The 16,933-nt window shown below is 50.0% G+C and overlaps 1 protein-coding gene across 1 annotated transcript in view; it reads left to right on the top strand.

Annotated features, from left to right (window-relative positions):
- MICAL2 (microtubule associated monooxygenase, calponin and LIM domain containing 2) overlaps window positions 1–16,933 on the top strand; it is a 152,623-nt gene that overhangs the window by 105,839 nt on the left and 29,851 nt on the right. The window contains 3 exon segments of the mRNA XM_068398565.1: window positions 12,723–12,915; window positions 16,453–16,601; window positions 16,604–16,624. Of these exon segments, the coding sequence (XP_068254666.1) occupies window positions 12,723–12,915; window positions 16,453–16,601; window positions 16,604–16,624 (363 nt within the window).

Below are 16,933 nucleotides of genomic sequence, written 5' to 3'. Positions count from 1 at the left end.
CACCACCTCCCTGGGCAGCCCATTCCAATGTCTAATAACCCTTTCTGTAAAGAAATTCTTCCTAATGTCCAACCTGAACGTCCCCTGGCGAAGCTTTCCTTTTTTTCCTCTTTCCTTTTCTTTATGAACTGTGTTAACATAAAAAGATGGGGGGCTTTGATCTCATCTCATCAGGTGGTGGGCTCCAAACTTGTTTGAAATGGATGGAATTTCTGATATGTTTTTTTTGAAATATGAAATTACAAAGAAATTTGCATGTTGCTATAGTCTTGAATTTGCTCTTTCAGCATTTATTCTGCAGGTATTCATTCATGTCTTTGTTCTAAGGTTTTTGGTCCTTTGGGTCTGTGTGCAGAAAATACAGACACTAATCACTCTAGAGACTGAAACTGTTGTCGCCACACTCTGAATTTGCAATTACTACATGCATTAATATACCAGACTAACACAGATTGCTCTGATAAAATATATATTTACTCTAAAAATCATAGAAATAGTGTGTTATCATAGCAGTTTTTATTTGAGAAGCAATTTTCCGTGAAGATACACATTCAGTATGTCTAGTAGGTTTTCAGTGAGTTGCTTTTTCCTTTCTCTCAATTTTTGCTTAGTTTGTATCAGAGCGTTAATGTGCACCGTTGCGGATGAATTTAAAAGTTGTGTGCTTTGGGCTCTGTCTTGCTTTGCCAACTGCAAATTCCCTGGTTGTATTTTGTGCCTGAATTCAGAGGTGTCTGTTTATCAAGTAAGTAATGGATACTTTGAAAAAGCGTTCTGCTGCTGAACTTGTGTAGATACTGGTGTGTGCCCACAGGGGAGTGGGAGAAGATGGGTTCCTGATATGGGGACAGGAGGGGGGCCATGGACAAGGCCATCACTGGGCCATGGGTAGAGAAGGGGCAGCAGAAAAGCATTTGGTGTTGTGGTTGGAAGCCAGGCAGGCGATCTGGCCCCACTGCCACAGAGAGCAGTGTGTGACCCCATGGAAGTGTGAGAGGTGGTTGCCTTTATTCTTTGCCGTCTGTTAGCTACCATAACATGGAAAGGACTTCTGTAGACGTATGAAGGAGGCATGAGGAAAGAAGAGGAGAAATGTGGCAGGAACTGAAATGTGTGAAATGTCAGGCATCATATCTTTTACAGAAGTCCTTTTTCAAGGACAAAAACCTGCCTGGCAGTTTCTCAGGTGTGATGAAAAGTCAAAGTTTGGACAGGATATCAGCTTGGGAATGCTGCTAGAAGCCCGATAGCCTCCTAGGGCAGATCTGTGAAATACCTTAATGGGATGTCTTCAGTGTCAGACTCTCAGTTCTCCCATGGAGCCTTATATGTTTTGAAGCTCAGGCTACAGGGCACAGCTGAGGCTGTAACAGGTTTGAGCTCGGCTTTCACTCCATTGTGGGCTGGTAACCAGCATATCACAGCAAGACCAAGGTCTGACCAAGCTGGAGGTGTTGTAGTTCCCCGTCCCCACTCACAGTCCCACGTGGGCTGTGCTTCCCTGGCAAGCACTTTCTGCTGTGTATCATCCCTGAGCTCACTGGGCTCATTTCAGCTGTGCTTCCACAGCCCTGGTATGAAGATGCCTTCCTTCTGCCCCCACAGCTTTCTGAAAGCACTGCTGTATTATAAGCAAGACTCATAAATTTTTGTTTGTTTGTTTATTATACAGTAAAAAATCAGAGAGGCAGTAAAGTGTGCTGGGTGTGCTGCAAATCAATTAGTGGTCTGCTGACTGAATTTCTTAATGTCAGTTTTTGATGCCAACTGGTGTTTGCTTTCACTGTTGGAGCTGCCCACGTTTATGAGTAACTCCACTTTAAAATTGTTCGCTCCTGTTGTTGCCTTAGTCAGCAGCTCCATACAAGGCCAGGCAGAGTCCACTCATCCTGTGAATGAATTATGGGGTGACACAGTTTAACGGCAGGCTAAGAGCCTCAGGATTGCCAGCTGGGAAAGCAGGACGTGAGATGAGCTGGGGTTTTTATGGGGGCCACTGTGTTGTATTGGGGCAGTTGCACAGCAGGGAAGGTGAGCTGTGTGCCAGCCCCAGGTGCTCGGGCACCCACCTCCTGCTGATAAGAGCAGCACCTGGGATTTCACTGGTGCTTTTCACCTGAGGACCTGAAAGCTCTTTGCCAGTCCTGAATGACTGGGGCTGCTGTGGGTAAGTACTGCTCCTGCTTCATCAGGGAGTCACAAAAATGTGATGTGTCAGAGGTGCCAAAATATCACAGCCCAAATGCAGGTTGCGACATCCAATTCCTGTAGGTTTCCTTCTTCCCCGTCACCCCGAACAAGGACCGCACACAGATACGCAACATGGGCAGAGCTGTAAGAAATCCATAATTTCTTGTCTGCTTTTCCTGAGCTGCAGGGCGGGTGCCGAGCTGCCTGGCCTCAGTGCAGGGTCCCCTTTCACTGCCAGCAGCAGGTATGAACCTGCTTACCCTCTCTGAGGGCCCAGCCGGGGGGTCTGCACCTGGTCAGCCACCAGACCTTGTGCTTGGGTTGGGGGGACCCCCAAGCCGGGCAGATCAGGGTGCTCTTGGGGGCATTTTCTGGACCAGCCTCCCAGCAAAAACTTTCTTCCTGACCACCAGTATGCTGGGTGGGTTGTGGCCCAAAGCAGAAAGGTTGATATAATTTCAAAATTTGTTGTTTCCTGTCTCTGTTTCTGTTTTTCATCTGCCTTCAGGGATGTTCTTTGGGTTTGTATTAGTTTAAGCTTTCATACTTTGGTTGGCTCAGCAAGGCTCACCCCTGCTTTCTGCTTGTGCGGGGCTCCCGTTTGGTCTGAACTCAGTCAAGAAATGAGCTCTCAGTGCCTTGCTTAAAAATGAATTCCCCTCTCATAACTTAAAACCAGCTGAAGAGGAGGAGGGAGGATAAATGTGAATGCTTCTGGCTGCTTATGGCACGGCGGCGTTGACTTGATGAGGAGGCTGCTGCCGCTGGCGTGGTTGGGGATTTTTCAGTGGAGCATCTTTGACCATTTTTGTCCAAGATGGGCAGAGGCACGTGCAGAGCAGCCGCTCCCGAGCAAAGCTGATCAAACGCAGCTGCCCCGAGCCAGCTGGTGTCCGAGGCGCCTGGCCCAGCGCGCCTGGTGGGGAGGGAGATGCTGTTTGGCAGAGCTCAGGCTTTGTACTGTTGTGGGCAGTGCGTGCTCTGCCTGTCCCAGGCGAGGTGGGGGGGGAAAAGGATGACCTGGCCCAGCTGCCCCCAACGGGGGCTTGGCTCTGCCCAAATTTGGCTGGTTCCCGAGCCCTTGTCATCTCCTTGTCGGGTCAGAGTAATGTGATTTGCCTGACGCCGCTCTGGCAGATGACTCAGGAGCAGCAGCCCGTGCGGAAAGTCAGGCTGCCTTGTCAAATGGGACTCGCCAGTATGAATAACATCTCCTGCTTACGTCTGTTTGTTGGCCCTGGCTCTGTTGGTGGGGCACTCAGATGCTGGAGCAATCAGCGCCTTAAAAATGGTAATCATAGAAGGGTGCCGAGAGCCATCTGCGAAGCCCTGGGTGGATGGACGCTAAGCTCCTTTGAAAAGGACATATCAGTTGCCACATGTGCAGCAGCATGCTGCTCCCAGGCAGGTTTCTGAAGGGGACCCATGCCAGGGACCATCACGGGACTGTGGTGTTTTCATCAACTAAGCAAAACCCGTTGTAATTGCACCACGTAACATGGAAATGGGTTTCAGTGCCTCTCTGCGCAGCGCTGAGTTGGCACAGTGTGCATGAGGCTCCGGCGTGTACCTTGGCACCTTTCCCTCGTTAAATTGGGCTGATGTGTTGGCGAAGCCTCTGGGTCCAGGAGGAGGGATGTGACAATGCATTTATCTGTTCTGCGGTAGCAGAGGGAGCTTGCTCCCTGGTAGACCACACTTCGCAGTTTGTTAGTCACGGAGGGGCAGTAAACAGCTCTGAGACTGGAGCTGTTGGGCAGAGCAGCCTAGTAGAGCTGTCACGGCCGGGCCGCGCCAGGCAGCACACAGTGGTGCCGAGACAGTAAGACAGTGTCAGTCCTGGATTTGGGTCTGCGCAGCTCAGGGCCCCGTGCAAACCCTCCCTGGGTCCCTGCAGTGCCGGGAGGGGTTTGCTCTCTTCCAGCGCAAGGCCGACGGGCCTGTGCAGCCGCCCTGCTCCTGTCCGGCTTGAAGCAAAAACCAGCACAGGCGTCTGGTAGCTGTGGGGGAGACCTGCCCTGTATTTCCATGGGTATAAACTGCCTTAAAATCACTACAGGAGAAAATGACTAACAAAAGTAATTGCAAGCTTTCAGGGCTTAAAGGATATTCACGTACTCATGTCTGTAGTACGCAGTGTATTGCAAACAAGACAGACCTCCCCGCTGCTGTGCTTGGCTGTCAGCCTTGCCCTCGTACCTGAGGGAGGACAGCAAACCGAGGTATTCACAAAAGCGCTTGAGATCCCCGAGTCCCTGATCCCTCATGCTGAGAGATTTCTCCATCCTTGTTTCTGGGCCTCACGATGACTTGTGGGGCTGTCCCCGCTGCGGTGTTGGGTCTCGGCACTGTGCACATGGTCTCGCTGCCATCCTCCCTCCTTGCCCATTCCTGCTGGGCACAGAGCCTTTGCAGGAGAGCAGTGCTGCTTGAAGGCGGTGTTAGATGCTGAAGTGCATCCAGACCACTGAGGATGCTGTCACAAAAAGTAATTTAAAAAAAGGCAAAAATACGTCTTAGGTTATGGTGGATCATCATTGGGTGTTATTCTGTAAGCGTGTGAATTTTAGAAGCCTGTCATTGAGAGGATCACAATTGCAATGACCTTTCAGTGAGCAGAAGACCCACACTGAATTTGCATGCTTTTTGCTAGTATGAAGCTGCTTGAGCCTGGGTGCTTTCTGCAGGGCTCACCCAGGGAGAGCGTCCCCAGAGAGGTGAAGGGAAAGGTCTCTTCAGAACTCCTGCAGGAGGGCTGCTGCTGGACTTGTATATGCAGGGACCTCCAAAACCCATCGTTATATTCCTGATTAGAGCTGCTACTTTGCCAAGCCATAAACAAACTACAGTTTATTTCTCGGATTTGATAATCGGTTCCAAACAGGCCCCCACCAAGGTATGAGCCCTGCCCAGCTCCTGCTTGGCAGCAGAGCTGAGATGGGAGCATCTTCGTACAGCCCGTCCTCCCCTAAAGCGGGATGAAGGATTTTGAAGGGCTGGGGCTCTGGGTGCAGGCTGGCAGCCCAGCTCAGGACCTTCCGTGTCATCCCAAAGGCTTGGGTGGCTTTGTTGCCTTCTCTGCTCCTTAGTACAAACTTCCCCTGAGTGGGCAGTCTGCCTCAGCCATGGTCTCTGCTGGATGAGTTCCTGCAAGTCCACCCAGAAGCCACTAACTGGCTGAAGATGGTCTTGCTGTCCAAATGTTCTCGCCAATTACCTCTAGTGAGTAAATGATCATGCTGTTTGGATTATTGGTGCTGTGGGGAAAGAACTGAGCATTTGTACTCCTTAACCATACACCTCTAAGTTTTGTAAAGCCTCCCAGAATGTTGCAGAGATCTTGCAATGTCTTTGGCTCTCACTGGCTGCATCTCTGACTCCTTTGAGACAGTGATGGCACAAAAATTGCTGTCTTTCAAATGCAAGAGTGAGCTGGCACTCTTGGTAAGTGGAAGAATATTGAATTGAGAAAACGTGGTGTGACACTTACTGGAGAATAAAAGTGTGGTTTACTGGAAGGAGATTTGCATCTGTGTGGGGGGTCTGCAGGGGCTGTTGGCCAAGCCCGTACGTTGGAGCAAGTTTCGGACAGCCCTGACCTTCGGGTGAGCACTGACCCTGCAGATGAAGCTTTAGGGATACTTCTCAGTTACCAGGTGGTTTAGCTAAATCCTTTCCCTCTAAGGAAAACGGTTGTTCCTCTCCCTGTGCGAGGAGGATGAGGTGGGTTTTGAAATACAAAGGAGAAATTGTTTATCCAAATTTTTCATCGTGTTTGAGTGGGAGGGGCAGATGAATAGAGGATTGTTCTGTTGGAATCACTGACTGAATTGCTGCTGTTTAAATAACTGAAGGCAGCTAAGCTCCACTGCTTGCATAAAAACACCCAAACCCCCCAAAAACCTAAAGCCGTGCTATTTGCTCTCAGTGCAAGTCAGTCAATGGCTCCGATCAGGAGTGCTCAGACTGAGGAGTGACACTTGCACTGAAGAGATGGACGGTAGAGCTTGTGTGTGGAAATGCTGCTGCCCCAGGGCCCCAAGCCACCGAGATTGGCCGTCCCTGCCCCGGGGTTATTCACTGAACAGAACTGCAGCTGCTGACATGACTGCACCAGTATTTTGAGCATTGCTCTGTGTTATAAAATGCATTGCAAAATTTTTTGCATATTAAAGGGCCTGAGATCTGTGCATTGTTTTTTCTAGCTGTAACTCTGTGTAAGGGACGACTTCCTAAAGCCTCAAGTTGCACTTTGTGTCAGCAACCGTGGCAAAGCAGGGAAAGGAGGAGGCATTAGTATTGCTGTTGTGAACAAGGACAGCAGAGGATAGAGAGGTTAATACAGAGGTTTTCCCAAATTCAGTAGGATTTGGGTTTCTGGATCTGTTGGAAAATTCCTCTAGAGTCACTTGTTTATGTTGTTCAGGAAAGTAATTTACTGAGGAACAGAACCCAAACCACCTGAGCAGAAACTCAGATTTTTCTTGAAGTGGGGGGAAAAATCCCAGCCCTTTTGTCCTGCTGGGCTGCAGTCTGGTAGTAAAGCGAATAAACTCCCTTTGGCCGGGCAGGCAGTGTGTGCTCTAAAGGCCGGTCAGCCACACCACGCCACGGTGCAGCGTGCCCTTCGTCGTGTGTTCGGTGCGCGCGGGCTGACGAGGGTGAGAACAGCCTCAGCCCCTCCTGCTGGCCCTGTGCCTGGCGGTGCGGTGCAGCCACCGACCGGCCTGCTTCAACCCAGCCAGGCTCCGCTTTCCATTTGGGACCTACGGTTTTGTCACACGGTTTAGGAAGAGGAAGCGTGAGGCTGGTTTCATGGTACTGCAGAGCTGTTCTTGTTGCTTTGGTGAGCAGGGCCCCTCCAAGCCCTCGCCTCGGGCCAGGTCCACCTGCTGTGGAGCCAGCAAGATGTCCCTGACCCCAGACACTGCCCAGCTCAATCCCAGAGCCAGCCTGGAGCTGAGTGAGGGCTGTTGAGGTTTGGAGCTGGAAGAGAAGGGAAGGAGCACCCAGGAGCCTGCTGGGACATCACCTGAGAAGGGCTGTTGGGGAAAGGCAACTGGGAGGCAGGGGATAAATGAGACAAGGCACAGTGTGCTTGGCGGGGGAGAGGAGAATCGGGAGATTAATGCAAAAGGCAATGGTGTGGCCAAAACAAAGCTCTGGGGCAGTGTGATGGATGAGAAAGAATCACCAGAAGCCCCCTCCAAAGTAAGGAGGAGGTTAACAAGAACTTAAGGAATGGAAAACTTTTTCTCTTAATCTCACCAGACCTTCAGACAGCAAGTTACGGTTGTGTAAGTGCAGTTATAAAACAGACAGCGTAACACTGGGCTGCGCAGGCTGTGGAGGACTGGCTGCTCCTTGCTGAGCAGAGCCGGGAGGGCTGCCCTGCCTGCTCGCTGCCCTTCGGACGTGTGCGGGAAAGCACCAAAGGACATGGAGGATTTGGCAATTAGCACATTAGCTCCCTGCCTTACTCATACTGACTGGCTTAGGAAACTTTAGCACCTAAAAAATGCAAGTCAGTTGTTGTTAGGACATTTCCACTTTAACTGACCAGCAGCGTGCTGCGAGATACTTGTGGCGTGTGCTGCCTGTCCCTGCTGTCATACTTGCATGATGGATCTGGTTGGCTGACTGTGACCTAAGATTAATGCCTTCCCTCTGCAGGGCTTGTCTTGCCCCCCTGGGAATTATTTGAACGTTTTGGCAAAGGGTGAGTAGGGAGGACTCCAGTCCAAACTGTGACTACAGAGTAGGCCCACTCACTGCTGGAGGTCTTTAGCGTGCTGAGACATAGTGGGAAACCTGAAGTGAGCATGACAGAAGTGAAGATCTTACGTGCATGCTATTTTGAGTGACTGTTGCCCCTCAGCTGAGTTCTCTGGTAATGGAGGTCAGTGGCACGGCACCAGTTTGCATCAGCAGGAAGCGGGGCTGTGCCCTTTGCTGTCCCGCAGGCCGGATGCCTCTCTAGCTTTTACATTGTGTGTGTTTATCTTAGAAAGTTCAATCCCTCTGAGTCAGTCTCTGAGCTTCTAATAGAAAATCTCCTGTGCTGGGGAGGAAACCTGATGCGGAGCAAGAGTGCCAGCTGGCCCCGTAGGTGCCTGCAGCATCACGGGCTGCCTGGGTAATCCCAGGCGGGTGGCTTGGTCGCCCACATGCCCCTTCCCCTTTGGGAATGGCAATAAGGCCGTTCTTGTGTCTTCTAGTGAAGAAGCAGGATAACATAGTAAGTATAGCTAGGCACAGGCTTACGAAGGGACTTAAGCACTAGCAAAATCAGGTGTCTCAGGGCTTATGTGGTAATTGCTGCCCTGGATTTAGGAGCTGAATGTCTACCTCAATCCTTCTGCAAGAGCTTGAGTTTCCCCAGAGAGCAAGGGGGGTAGGAGGGGCTGCTGCATGTGCCCAGAAGTGCCGAACAGCTCAGGCTTATCCCCTGCCTGAGCACAGCTCAACCTCCAGCAAGGCTTTGTCTGCCTCTTCTAAGAGGGACCGTTTATCAGCCAGCTTGGTGTGCAACCAGAGTTAATTGCAATGGCACCAGAGGTACCACTCTGAGGTGCTTAACCCCTGACATGCAGTGTGATGGGAATCAGGGCACTGAGGCTTAGAGCCTGGTTTACACCCTGAAGTCAGATTTCCAAAAAATCAGTGTCCTCCCACTCAGCATCACTGTGCCGACATCTCACTGAGGACTTGGCTGCCGGTGCTGCGAGGACAGGTGGCCCTCCAGGACGCACCGAGAGCTGCGAGGCTCCCAGCTGGAATGCCTTCTGTATGTTCAGGATCATGAATGCATGCCTCACCCTTCTGTAAGTACTCAGCCTTTGGGCTGCTTCAGGAGAAGTTAGTTCAGACAGCCCTTCTTATCTTTTTGTGCAAAATAAGAGCTTTAAAGAAGTACCACCTTTCTTTTTCAGTTCCTTGTTTGTATCAGATCATTTTCACGTTTCTCCTTTTTGATACTCTTAAAATTACTGGCAGTGATGGCCAGCGGTGGGGTCTTGCAGCTGATGGCCGATGGGATTTGTTTGCGTTGCTGTGGAGGGGCAGGTAGTAACTGCCAGGTGGACTCCAGGCCTGCGGAGCCTCTGGGCTTCTGGTGGACTTGGCCACGCTCTTCCTCCACCGTGTTTACATGAATCCAGCAGCAGCTTGTCCCTGCTCTCTGTATTTGGTCCATACCCCTCTTGTTCTTGGGGATCGAAATCTGTCATGGGACCCCGCGGTGCTCCACTGGGCTGTGTTTCACTGCGCCATGCAGCACCTGCGTGCGGGGTCAGGGTTTCGGTCTGTCGCTGCGGCCAGGGCTGGTCCCAGCAGTGCTGCCAGCGCTGCTTTTTAGGAGAGACGAATTGTGTAATGTCATCAGAGCCTACAAAAACCACTGACGCTTGGGTGTCTAGGTCATCTTTGCCTTTTGTTTAAGCCTGTTGCCCAAGGTGCAGCCCTCTGATGAGGAACAGCAATACTAACTTAATTTTTTTCAAATGTCCTGCAGAACTTGTAACCTGGTGTTTGAGTTAGTGTGCACACGTGGGTGTCCCACACCCTGAAACACCAAGGCGGTCCAGTTTCTTTCTGCTCTTATGCAGCTGAGTGCAATGTAGTTTATTCAACTTTATATCCCACAATACAAATATTGATTAAATATGTTAGTAAGGAGTGGGTTTGCTTCCTAATCATAGAGTGGTTTGAGTTAGAAGGGACCTTTAAGGGACCCTTAAAGATCATCTAGTCCAACCCCCTTGCCATGTGCAGGGACACCATTCACTAGATCAGGGTGGATGCTAATACTGATCTTAAGCCTGATTAGTGTCACTGTGAATGCAAACTTACCTTGCTCAGAAAGGATTCAGCTGTCTAAGAGATTCCTGAGAGGGTCAGCTTCTAGGTGCAGAATTCAAGAAGGAGGAATACTGTGGTACCAAAAAAATTTAAAAAGAGAAACAAAAAAAAAAAAAGAGAAAGCAAGCGCAGAAATGTAACTCTTCAGAGAGAGATGACAGTGCCATCCATCACTGTCATCCGGTGGCCTGGATGACATCCTGAGGTCCTTCCCCAGCTCTGATTATTATGTCTATAATGATTTATAAACTGGATGTGTAATGGGCTATTGCAGAGGGACTTGTTGACTTGAAATCTGTTCGCATTCAGGAACCACGCTGGGAATTGTTTTAGGTAGTCTGGCTGTCTGTGGGTTTCGATGGTCTCCAGCTGTGTCTGTTAGTCATAAACATGTTTTCTCCTCTTTCCTGTTAGCGTGGTGGGGAAAGCATTAGTGCGCGGGATGGGGAGGGAACACGTACAGAGCGTGCAAGCAAACGGCAAAACTGCTTTTCTTCAACAGCCACTTGCAGTGACCTCAGGCAGTGCTGATTGCCAGCATGGGTACAAAGTTTCTAGACTGAGCCGTAAACTTTGTTTGGTTTTGCTTGCTCTGATTTTCATATAAAATGCAGCATCTTTGAAGGAGAAAGTTGAGTTGAAGGACTTGGGTTTTACCAATTGGCTTACTATACTGCTTTCCACTTCACTTTGGGAGAGTAGAGGTGCCACATCATGGTCCAGACCAGCTCTGGGAGAGAGGAGGCCATGCCCAGGAGAGTTTCATGCCCCGTGCGAGGAAGGGCAGCTATGCCCCGCTGCGGGCAGCCGTGCCCTGCTGACCCATGGACTTCCATGCTGCCACCCGAACGCTGCCAGGCTTGCTGTGTGCTGCCCATGAGCGGCTTTGGGGTGGGTGGCCTGGCTGGGCCAAAGTAGAAGTCAGACATAAAAATCAGAGAGGGACGAATTTTCTCCATCTCCCAAAGGAAATGAAATCTCTGTGGTCAAGAAACATGTGGCTGCTGTGGTGCTGTTGAGCTGGACATAGAGCCTGAGATGTGTTTTCACATGGAGCATCCCGCTCTGGAGAAGCAGCGAGCCGCTCCTCCTTCCTCATTGGCTTCCTGTACATAGAAGTAGAAGTATTTAAAAAAGAAACCCACACAAAACTCTGTGAGCCGTGAAATCTTGAGAAGTTTTCAAGCCCAAGAAAATACATTGGACTTTTATGAAGGGTGAAAAACCAGAGCTCACCACAGCTTTTTGAAAAGTGCAATGCTCTGTGCTGCTTGGGAAAAGTGTAATCGGTAAAACTACTAAAAAATAACGACCGAGCGATCCGTGATGGGGTTAGAGCTCAGTGCGGTGTGGGTCGTGCACCTGCAGTACCTGCTGTGTCTGTTCCCAGGAGTAGCAGTGCCCTGTGCCCGCTGCCTCTCGGGTGTGAGCAAACGGCCGTGTGTGAGGGACTGCAGGTGGGGAGTTGCTGCCCCTGAGGGTCCCGTGGGCCAGCTCTCGGGCTCTGGGGGGTATATAATCCTCCTGATGCGTCTGGGATTTGCTTGTAGCACTCTTGCTTCCGTCAGGTTTGTTTTCTCCATTCAACCCATGCAAGTGCTTGGCATTCGAGTTAAAAACCCTTGCAAGGTGGAGGATGGACAGGGGTGAGTGTGCTCCTGCAATAAATGGAGGAGCTGCAAGTTAAAGAGTTTAATTGATGTTTACTAGATAGTTTGCTCTAATACATGAGAAAATAAGCCATGTCCCAGGTTGGATTTTTTCCCACTGTACAGGTATAAATTAGAAGCAACAGTGTTGAATTAAATGTGGAGAAAGCACCACACATGGGAGGTGAACCGAGCAAAGCCACTCTCCCAGAGCTTGTCATTTGTCTCCTCTGCACTGAGCCCTGGGGGAACTTGCGCTGCTGATACATTTGTATTTGCTTGTGGAGGAGGTTGTGGGTAAATGAAGTTGCTCAGAAATTAAGGATTTCATAGGGAGAGATAATCTCCTGCCTTTGGCTCCATCTGTATCACCTGGGATGAATGAAGGAAACTTGGCTTTATTCTTTATTCCTCCTGCCTGAATGCAAAGTTCAGGGATCATGCTGTTTAACTGCTGTGTGCTTCTACTTTTCCTAAATCGGTGTCTGTATTGCTGCGCACACTCAAAATAACCTTCTGAAGAACCTGTGTTTATTTTGCTCACTCCTGCTGTCCTAAATTAACCTGAACTTGCAATAAAAGGCTGCAGTTTTAGCCACCCAAGCAAGATTCGTCCATCTGCCTCATGCCACACACACACGTACATCAGGGTCCTGAAAAGAGACCGTAAATCCCTATTTGTGTGGCTGGCACATGTCTTTGTTACCACTGCCACCAGCCACCCAGCCTGATGGCCGTCCCACCAAGCAGAACAAGGACCTGCAGCTGCAAAAGTTGAGGCTGCCCTTAGAGTTTCCTTCTCTTAGCACCCAAACTGACAAACCCCAGCATGGCTGTACTGGGTGGAGGGATGCTCTCACCATGCTGGGCTGTTACTGCGTGCAGCTCACCTGCACCCACGGGGACAGCACGGGACAGAAACTGCTGGCGGTGGCCAAGGACCACCCAAACATGGGGATGAAGTCTTCCCCCACAGACTCCTTCCTCCCCTAACACCCCACTATCACCTTTGTGCTTTCCCAGACCGCTGCTTGCCCATGGCTGACGAGCCTACCTCCCCAAAGAAGGCAAAGAGCATCCCTGACTGCCGTGACTTGGAGAGCTGGTTCTCACCCCCTTCCCCCGAGTGGGCCACCGTGAGGGTCATCCCTGAGGAGGAGATGACTGAGCGCAACCTTCTCGCTATCCGAGTCATGGTCACCAGTGATGCAAGCAGGTATTTTAAAATACAAGTAAGCCTATAAAAAAACCTATAAGAGCAGCTTGGTTTTCTCTGGAACACTAAGGAAAAAAAATATAACAACTATAGTACTGAATGTATGTGTAACTGGGGGGGCGGGCAGGGAAGAAAAACTGCTCAGAATAGCAATTGTTCTTTACAGCAGCCATAAATCGCCCAGACACATGACTCACTTTGCAGGAAATCTTCAAACATTCACATCCCACACAGGGGCCTGAATCAGAAAGAAACACATTGCCCTGATCAGCCCAGGTTCAGCTGTTCATGTACCAAAAAAATGAAAAAATGTTGGTTCAGGGATTAGGGCAGTGGGTGTGTTGTGGCAAAAGGTGCATCCTGTGACGCGGTCGTCTCCCACCTTGGGCATCATCACGCAGCTCCACACCCTGGGGCCTCTCTTGGGGCGTTTGAGGGCATGCCTAGTCCTAAGAAATCTGAAATTTGAGGATCCTTGAGGAGCTGTCAGAAGCAGCCTGATTTCTGTGTAAAAATAAGAATATATTGGCTTTCTGGGCAGGATTCTGTGGGAGTTCATTTTGTCTAAAGATTAGATTGGTATCTCCTGAGTAAAGCAGTTTTCCTTACTGAGAACTAAAAAGAGGGGGAGGAAAAAAAAGAAAAAATAAAGCAAGCCTAAAGCCAACTGTTGAAACACGGAGCTATTGCTCTGTAAGGAAGCTCATTCAAATTCTTGATGTCCTTTAAACACCTATTTGTGGTGTTGCATATAGCTTGTAGAGAGCAACACTTCTACAAATGCAACTTTCTGCTGTTCCCTGCAGTGGTTTTGAATGGCGTTTGTGCGCTGCAGCGTGGGTCTGGGTGTTCCTCTGGGGAAGGATGAACTTCTCCGTGGTTCCTCTCTCACAGGGGACGGGGACCTCGGGGAAGGGTTCCCTCCCTGTCCGACAGACCCCACTGTGGAGCGTGTGCGTGTATCCCTCGCTAACACCCTCCGGCTCGTGGTGCCCCCATGGCGCGCGGGCAGGGATGAGAGTCAGCTAATCCCTCTGATCTGAGGGATCAGCTCCCACCCCTGCTGCAGCCCCTGTGCCTGGACAGCAAGGCCCCTGGTTCCCTGCCAGTGGGACATGGCACGAGGGGTGATGCCGCGTCTGTCACTGGGGCGGCTGATGTCAGCGGCTCCGAGGTCAGCCTGCCGCTGCTCCAGCAGCTTGGACACTGTTTGCCTTGCGCTGCTCTATCAGTCCAGCCCCTGCCTAAAAAGGGGTGACGAGAAATAGCAAGTGACAAATGTCACTGCTGAGCTGGCTGCGGGGCACTCAGTGAGATGGGGAAAATGACCAGCGCGGTGACACAGCTTTGCAGTTCAGGCGTTAGGTACTTGTGAATAATGACCACCTGTCAAGCAGAGATCAGAGGAGAAGCCTTGTACCATCACACTTACCTCCTTGCTAGCCAAAGAAAATAAATGTTTTGCTCTGTAAAACAGAAATATATCTATCCATGTTAATGGCATGTCCTTTTTTTCTGGAGCTCTGCCCAGTCTCAGTGTGGTATCTCCCAATCCGCATGGGATCTCAACTATCAAAGACTTCATATATTTGTACTTTTATATATATATAAAAATATATATATAAAAATGTTTGACCCATCTTGAAAGACACTTAAAAAGTATGTGTTAGTGGTGAAATTTAAGGCCACTCTGATTCAGCCTACTGAGAGATCAATGCCCCTGGAGCTGTAGTCCCATCCTCACTGCCCCTGGTTTGGTCTGGGTGAAACAGGGCTGCAGGGCTGGCAAGCACTACCCTTATGGCATTTAGCCTGGCTTTATGCTGTCTGCAGCCTTTCCTTTAGCTCTTCTTCCTCCTGCCTCCAGGGCTGTGCTGTGGGCTGTTACCATAAACCTTTACTTTCTACAAGGCAGTGGTGTATAAACACAAAATAGCTTTCTCCTGCCACACCAACAGGACTTCTCACGGCATAAGCTCCTCTTTTTTTAAGGTAGAGCTATTAATCATCACAATAAATCTATGAATTAGGTTAGCAGTATTGTTTGCATTAACAACAGGCTGAGTGGGATGGTGGCACACTTATTTATGGTGGTGGGAATGTGGTCATATCAGAAGGCCCGAAAGTGCCTGTTCCCTACAGTCTGGCCTTTAGAGATGAAAGAAATCCCATGATTATTGAAGAAAGGACTAATAATCACCTCAAACGGTCCTTCTTCTGCCCAGAGGCAAGGTCACAACGTGTGCTGTTCCACACATGTTTGTGTGGTGTATTTTTAATTACATTTAAGGAAGAGGATGCCAAAATTGGCCTCTGTGATCAGCTCAGGTGCCTCATTGCGCTTGCTGTTCCACGGGCTGTCCCAGTGGCTCCCGGGAATGAGGAGAGTTTGTTTCCTTATTTCCTATAGAAGCCTTTTGCACATATGAAGGCTGCTCAGGTAGCTTCACTCGGTCTTCTCCTCTTTAGACTAATGCTTACAATTTTCTCCAGGTTCTTGTCTAAGCACTGTTTGCTGGGCTCGTGGCCATCCTCACCCCTCTCCTTCAGGCCTCCTCCTCCTCTTGAATTGCAGCACCCAGAAGTGGGGTGAGGACCAAGCACAGCCTCTTGCTGCGGTCCAAAACCTTCCTAGCGGCTCTGTGCGGTGCCTGGCGTGCGATAAGAAATGATGCTGTTGCGATAACAAAGAACAAAATACCCCAGTTTTGCAGAGTTCTCATCCAATCTGTCTGTCCTTCTGCATGCTGATTTAAATATGTTCTTATATATTTTCTTAGCTTTCAGACATACCTGCAAAGCTTTTATTTAAAAAGAAAATATTGCTGCACCTTCCCTGCCGCTTGCAAGGTGACGGGCACTCAGCAGCCACCATTGCCCAGAAAAGGGAGTTGGTTCCAGGTCCCAAATGGGCGATGCAGCAAGGTTCAGCAGTAACTGTATTTAATTTGTGGGTGAAGCTTGCCTTGCAGTCGGAGCAGGCTGCCCTGATGGATTAGGGCTGCCCTGGGCTTGTCCTCCTGCGAGTTCCCTATGACATGCGTCTTGTTTCCAAAAATCTATGGGGAAAAAAGGTGAAAAGTGTAGTTTTGACCCTCATGCCTTGCTTTTAGGCCAGTTATGGCATTGCAAATGCTCTTTCCCTTTCTTCATCTTGATACAGCCTTGCAGGCAGGAGGGCCTGTCCCTGCTAACCAGGCAGTGCGGTGTTTCACCCAAAGGCTCTCTCGGCGGCAGTTTGATTCCAGGTGCTGAACGTAGTGCTTGTGGGTGCAGATCCAGGCAGCAGAAATCTGATGGGAACAGGGATATCTCAGCTGTGCAGCACCTGCAGCAAATTACAGTCCTGTAATAATGACAATGAAAAAAACCCAAATGAGGACGTCAGTTCTGGCTGCAAAGCGTCCACTTCCTGCAGCCTGCACTGCTGTCAGGGCTGATACCGGTGCTTGTTGCACTGAACGGGAATGAATATCTCCATGTGTGTGTCTTCTGACATGTCCCACTTTCTTTCCATATTGCCCTTTTTCCCTGTAGCTCTGAGCTGGAGTCTGATTTTGATGGCGACTCCTCAAACTCAGAGGTGAGCGAAGGATGGACCTCGCTGCTGGAGCCCCCCACCTGCCCGAGCGCTGTCCGGAGGTGGGCATCGCTTGCCAGGAGCCCTGTGGTGCCAGAGGAAAGCCCCAAACATCCAAAGTTGCCGATGGTAAGCAGCATCCCGACCCAGGGATGCTCCCGCAGCCTCTCCTGCGGACAGAAGTTGGGTTTAGGGGTGAGAGGTTTCAAAGTGGAGGCTGTTGCCTGTGATGTGGTCAGGTTGTACGTGTTAACGGTGTCTTTTTTGAGGGTGGTTTCTGTCTTTTGGGTGCTGCAACTGAAACAGCATTTCCGTGATGCAGGGTAACCTGGAGTAGTTGTGCCTTGTGCTTAGCTTGCAAGGGTGGGACAGAAGTTTTCTCACCAATAAAAAAATTGGACATTATTAGCAGCCTGTGCAATATCTGCTGGGTTGTCT

Source organism: Nyctibius grandis, chromosome 4 (assembly GCF_013368605.1).
Source record: "Nyctibius grandis isolate bNycGra1 chromosome 4, bNycGra1.pri, whole genome shotgun sequence".
In the NCBI taxonomy this organism is placed as follows: Eukaryota; Metazoa; Chordata; class Aves; order Nyctibiiformes; family Nyctibiidae; genus Nyctibius; species Nyctibius grandis.
The sequence above is the reverse complement of the archived record's forward strand: the minus strand, read 5'-3'. Positions and strand labels throughout refer to the sequence as shown.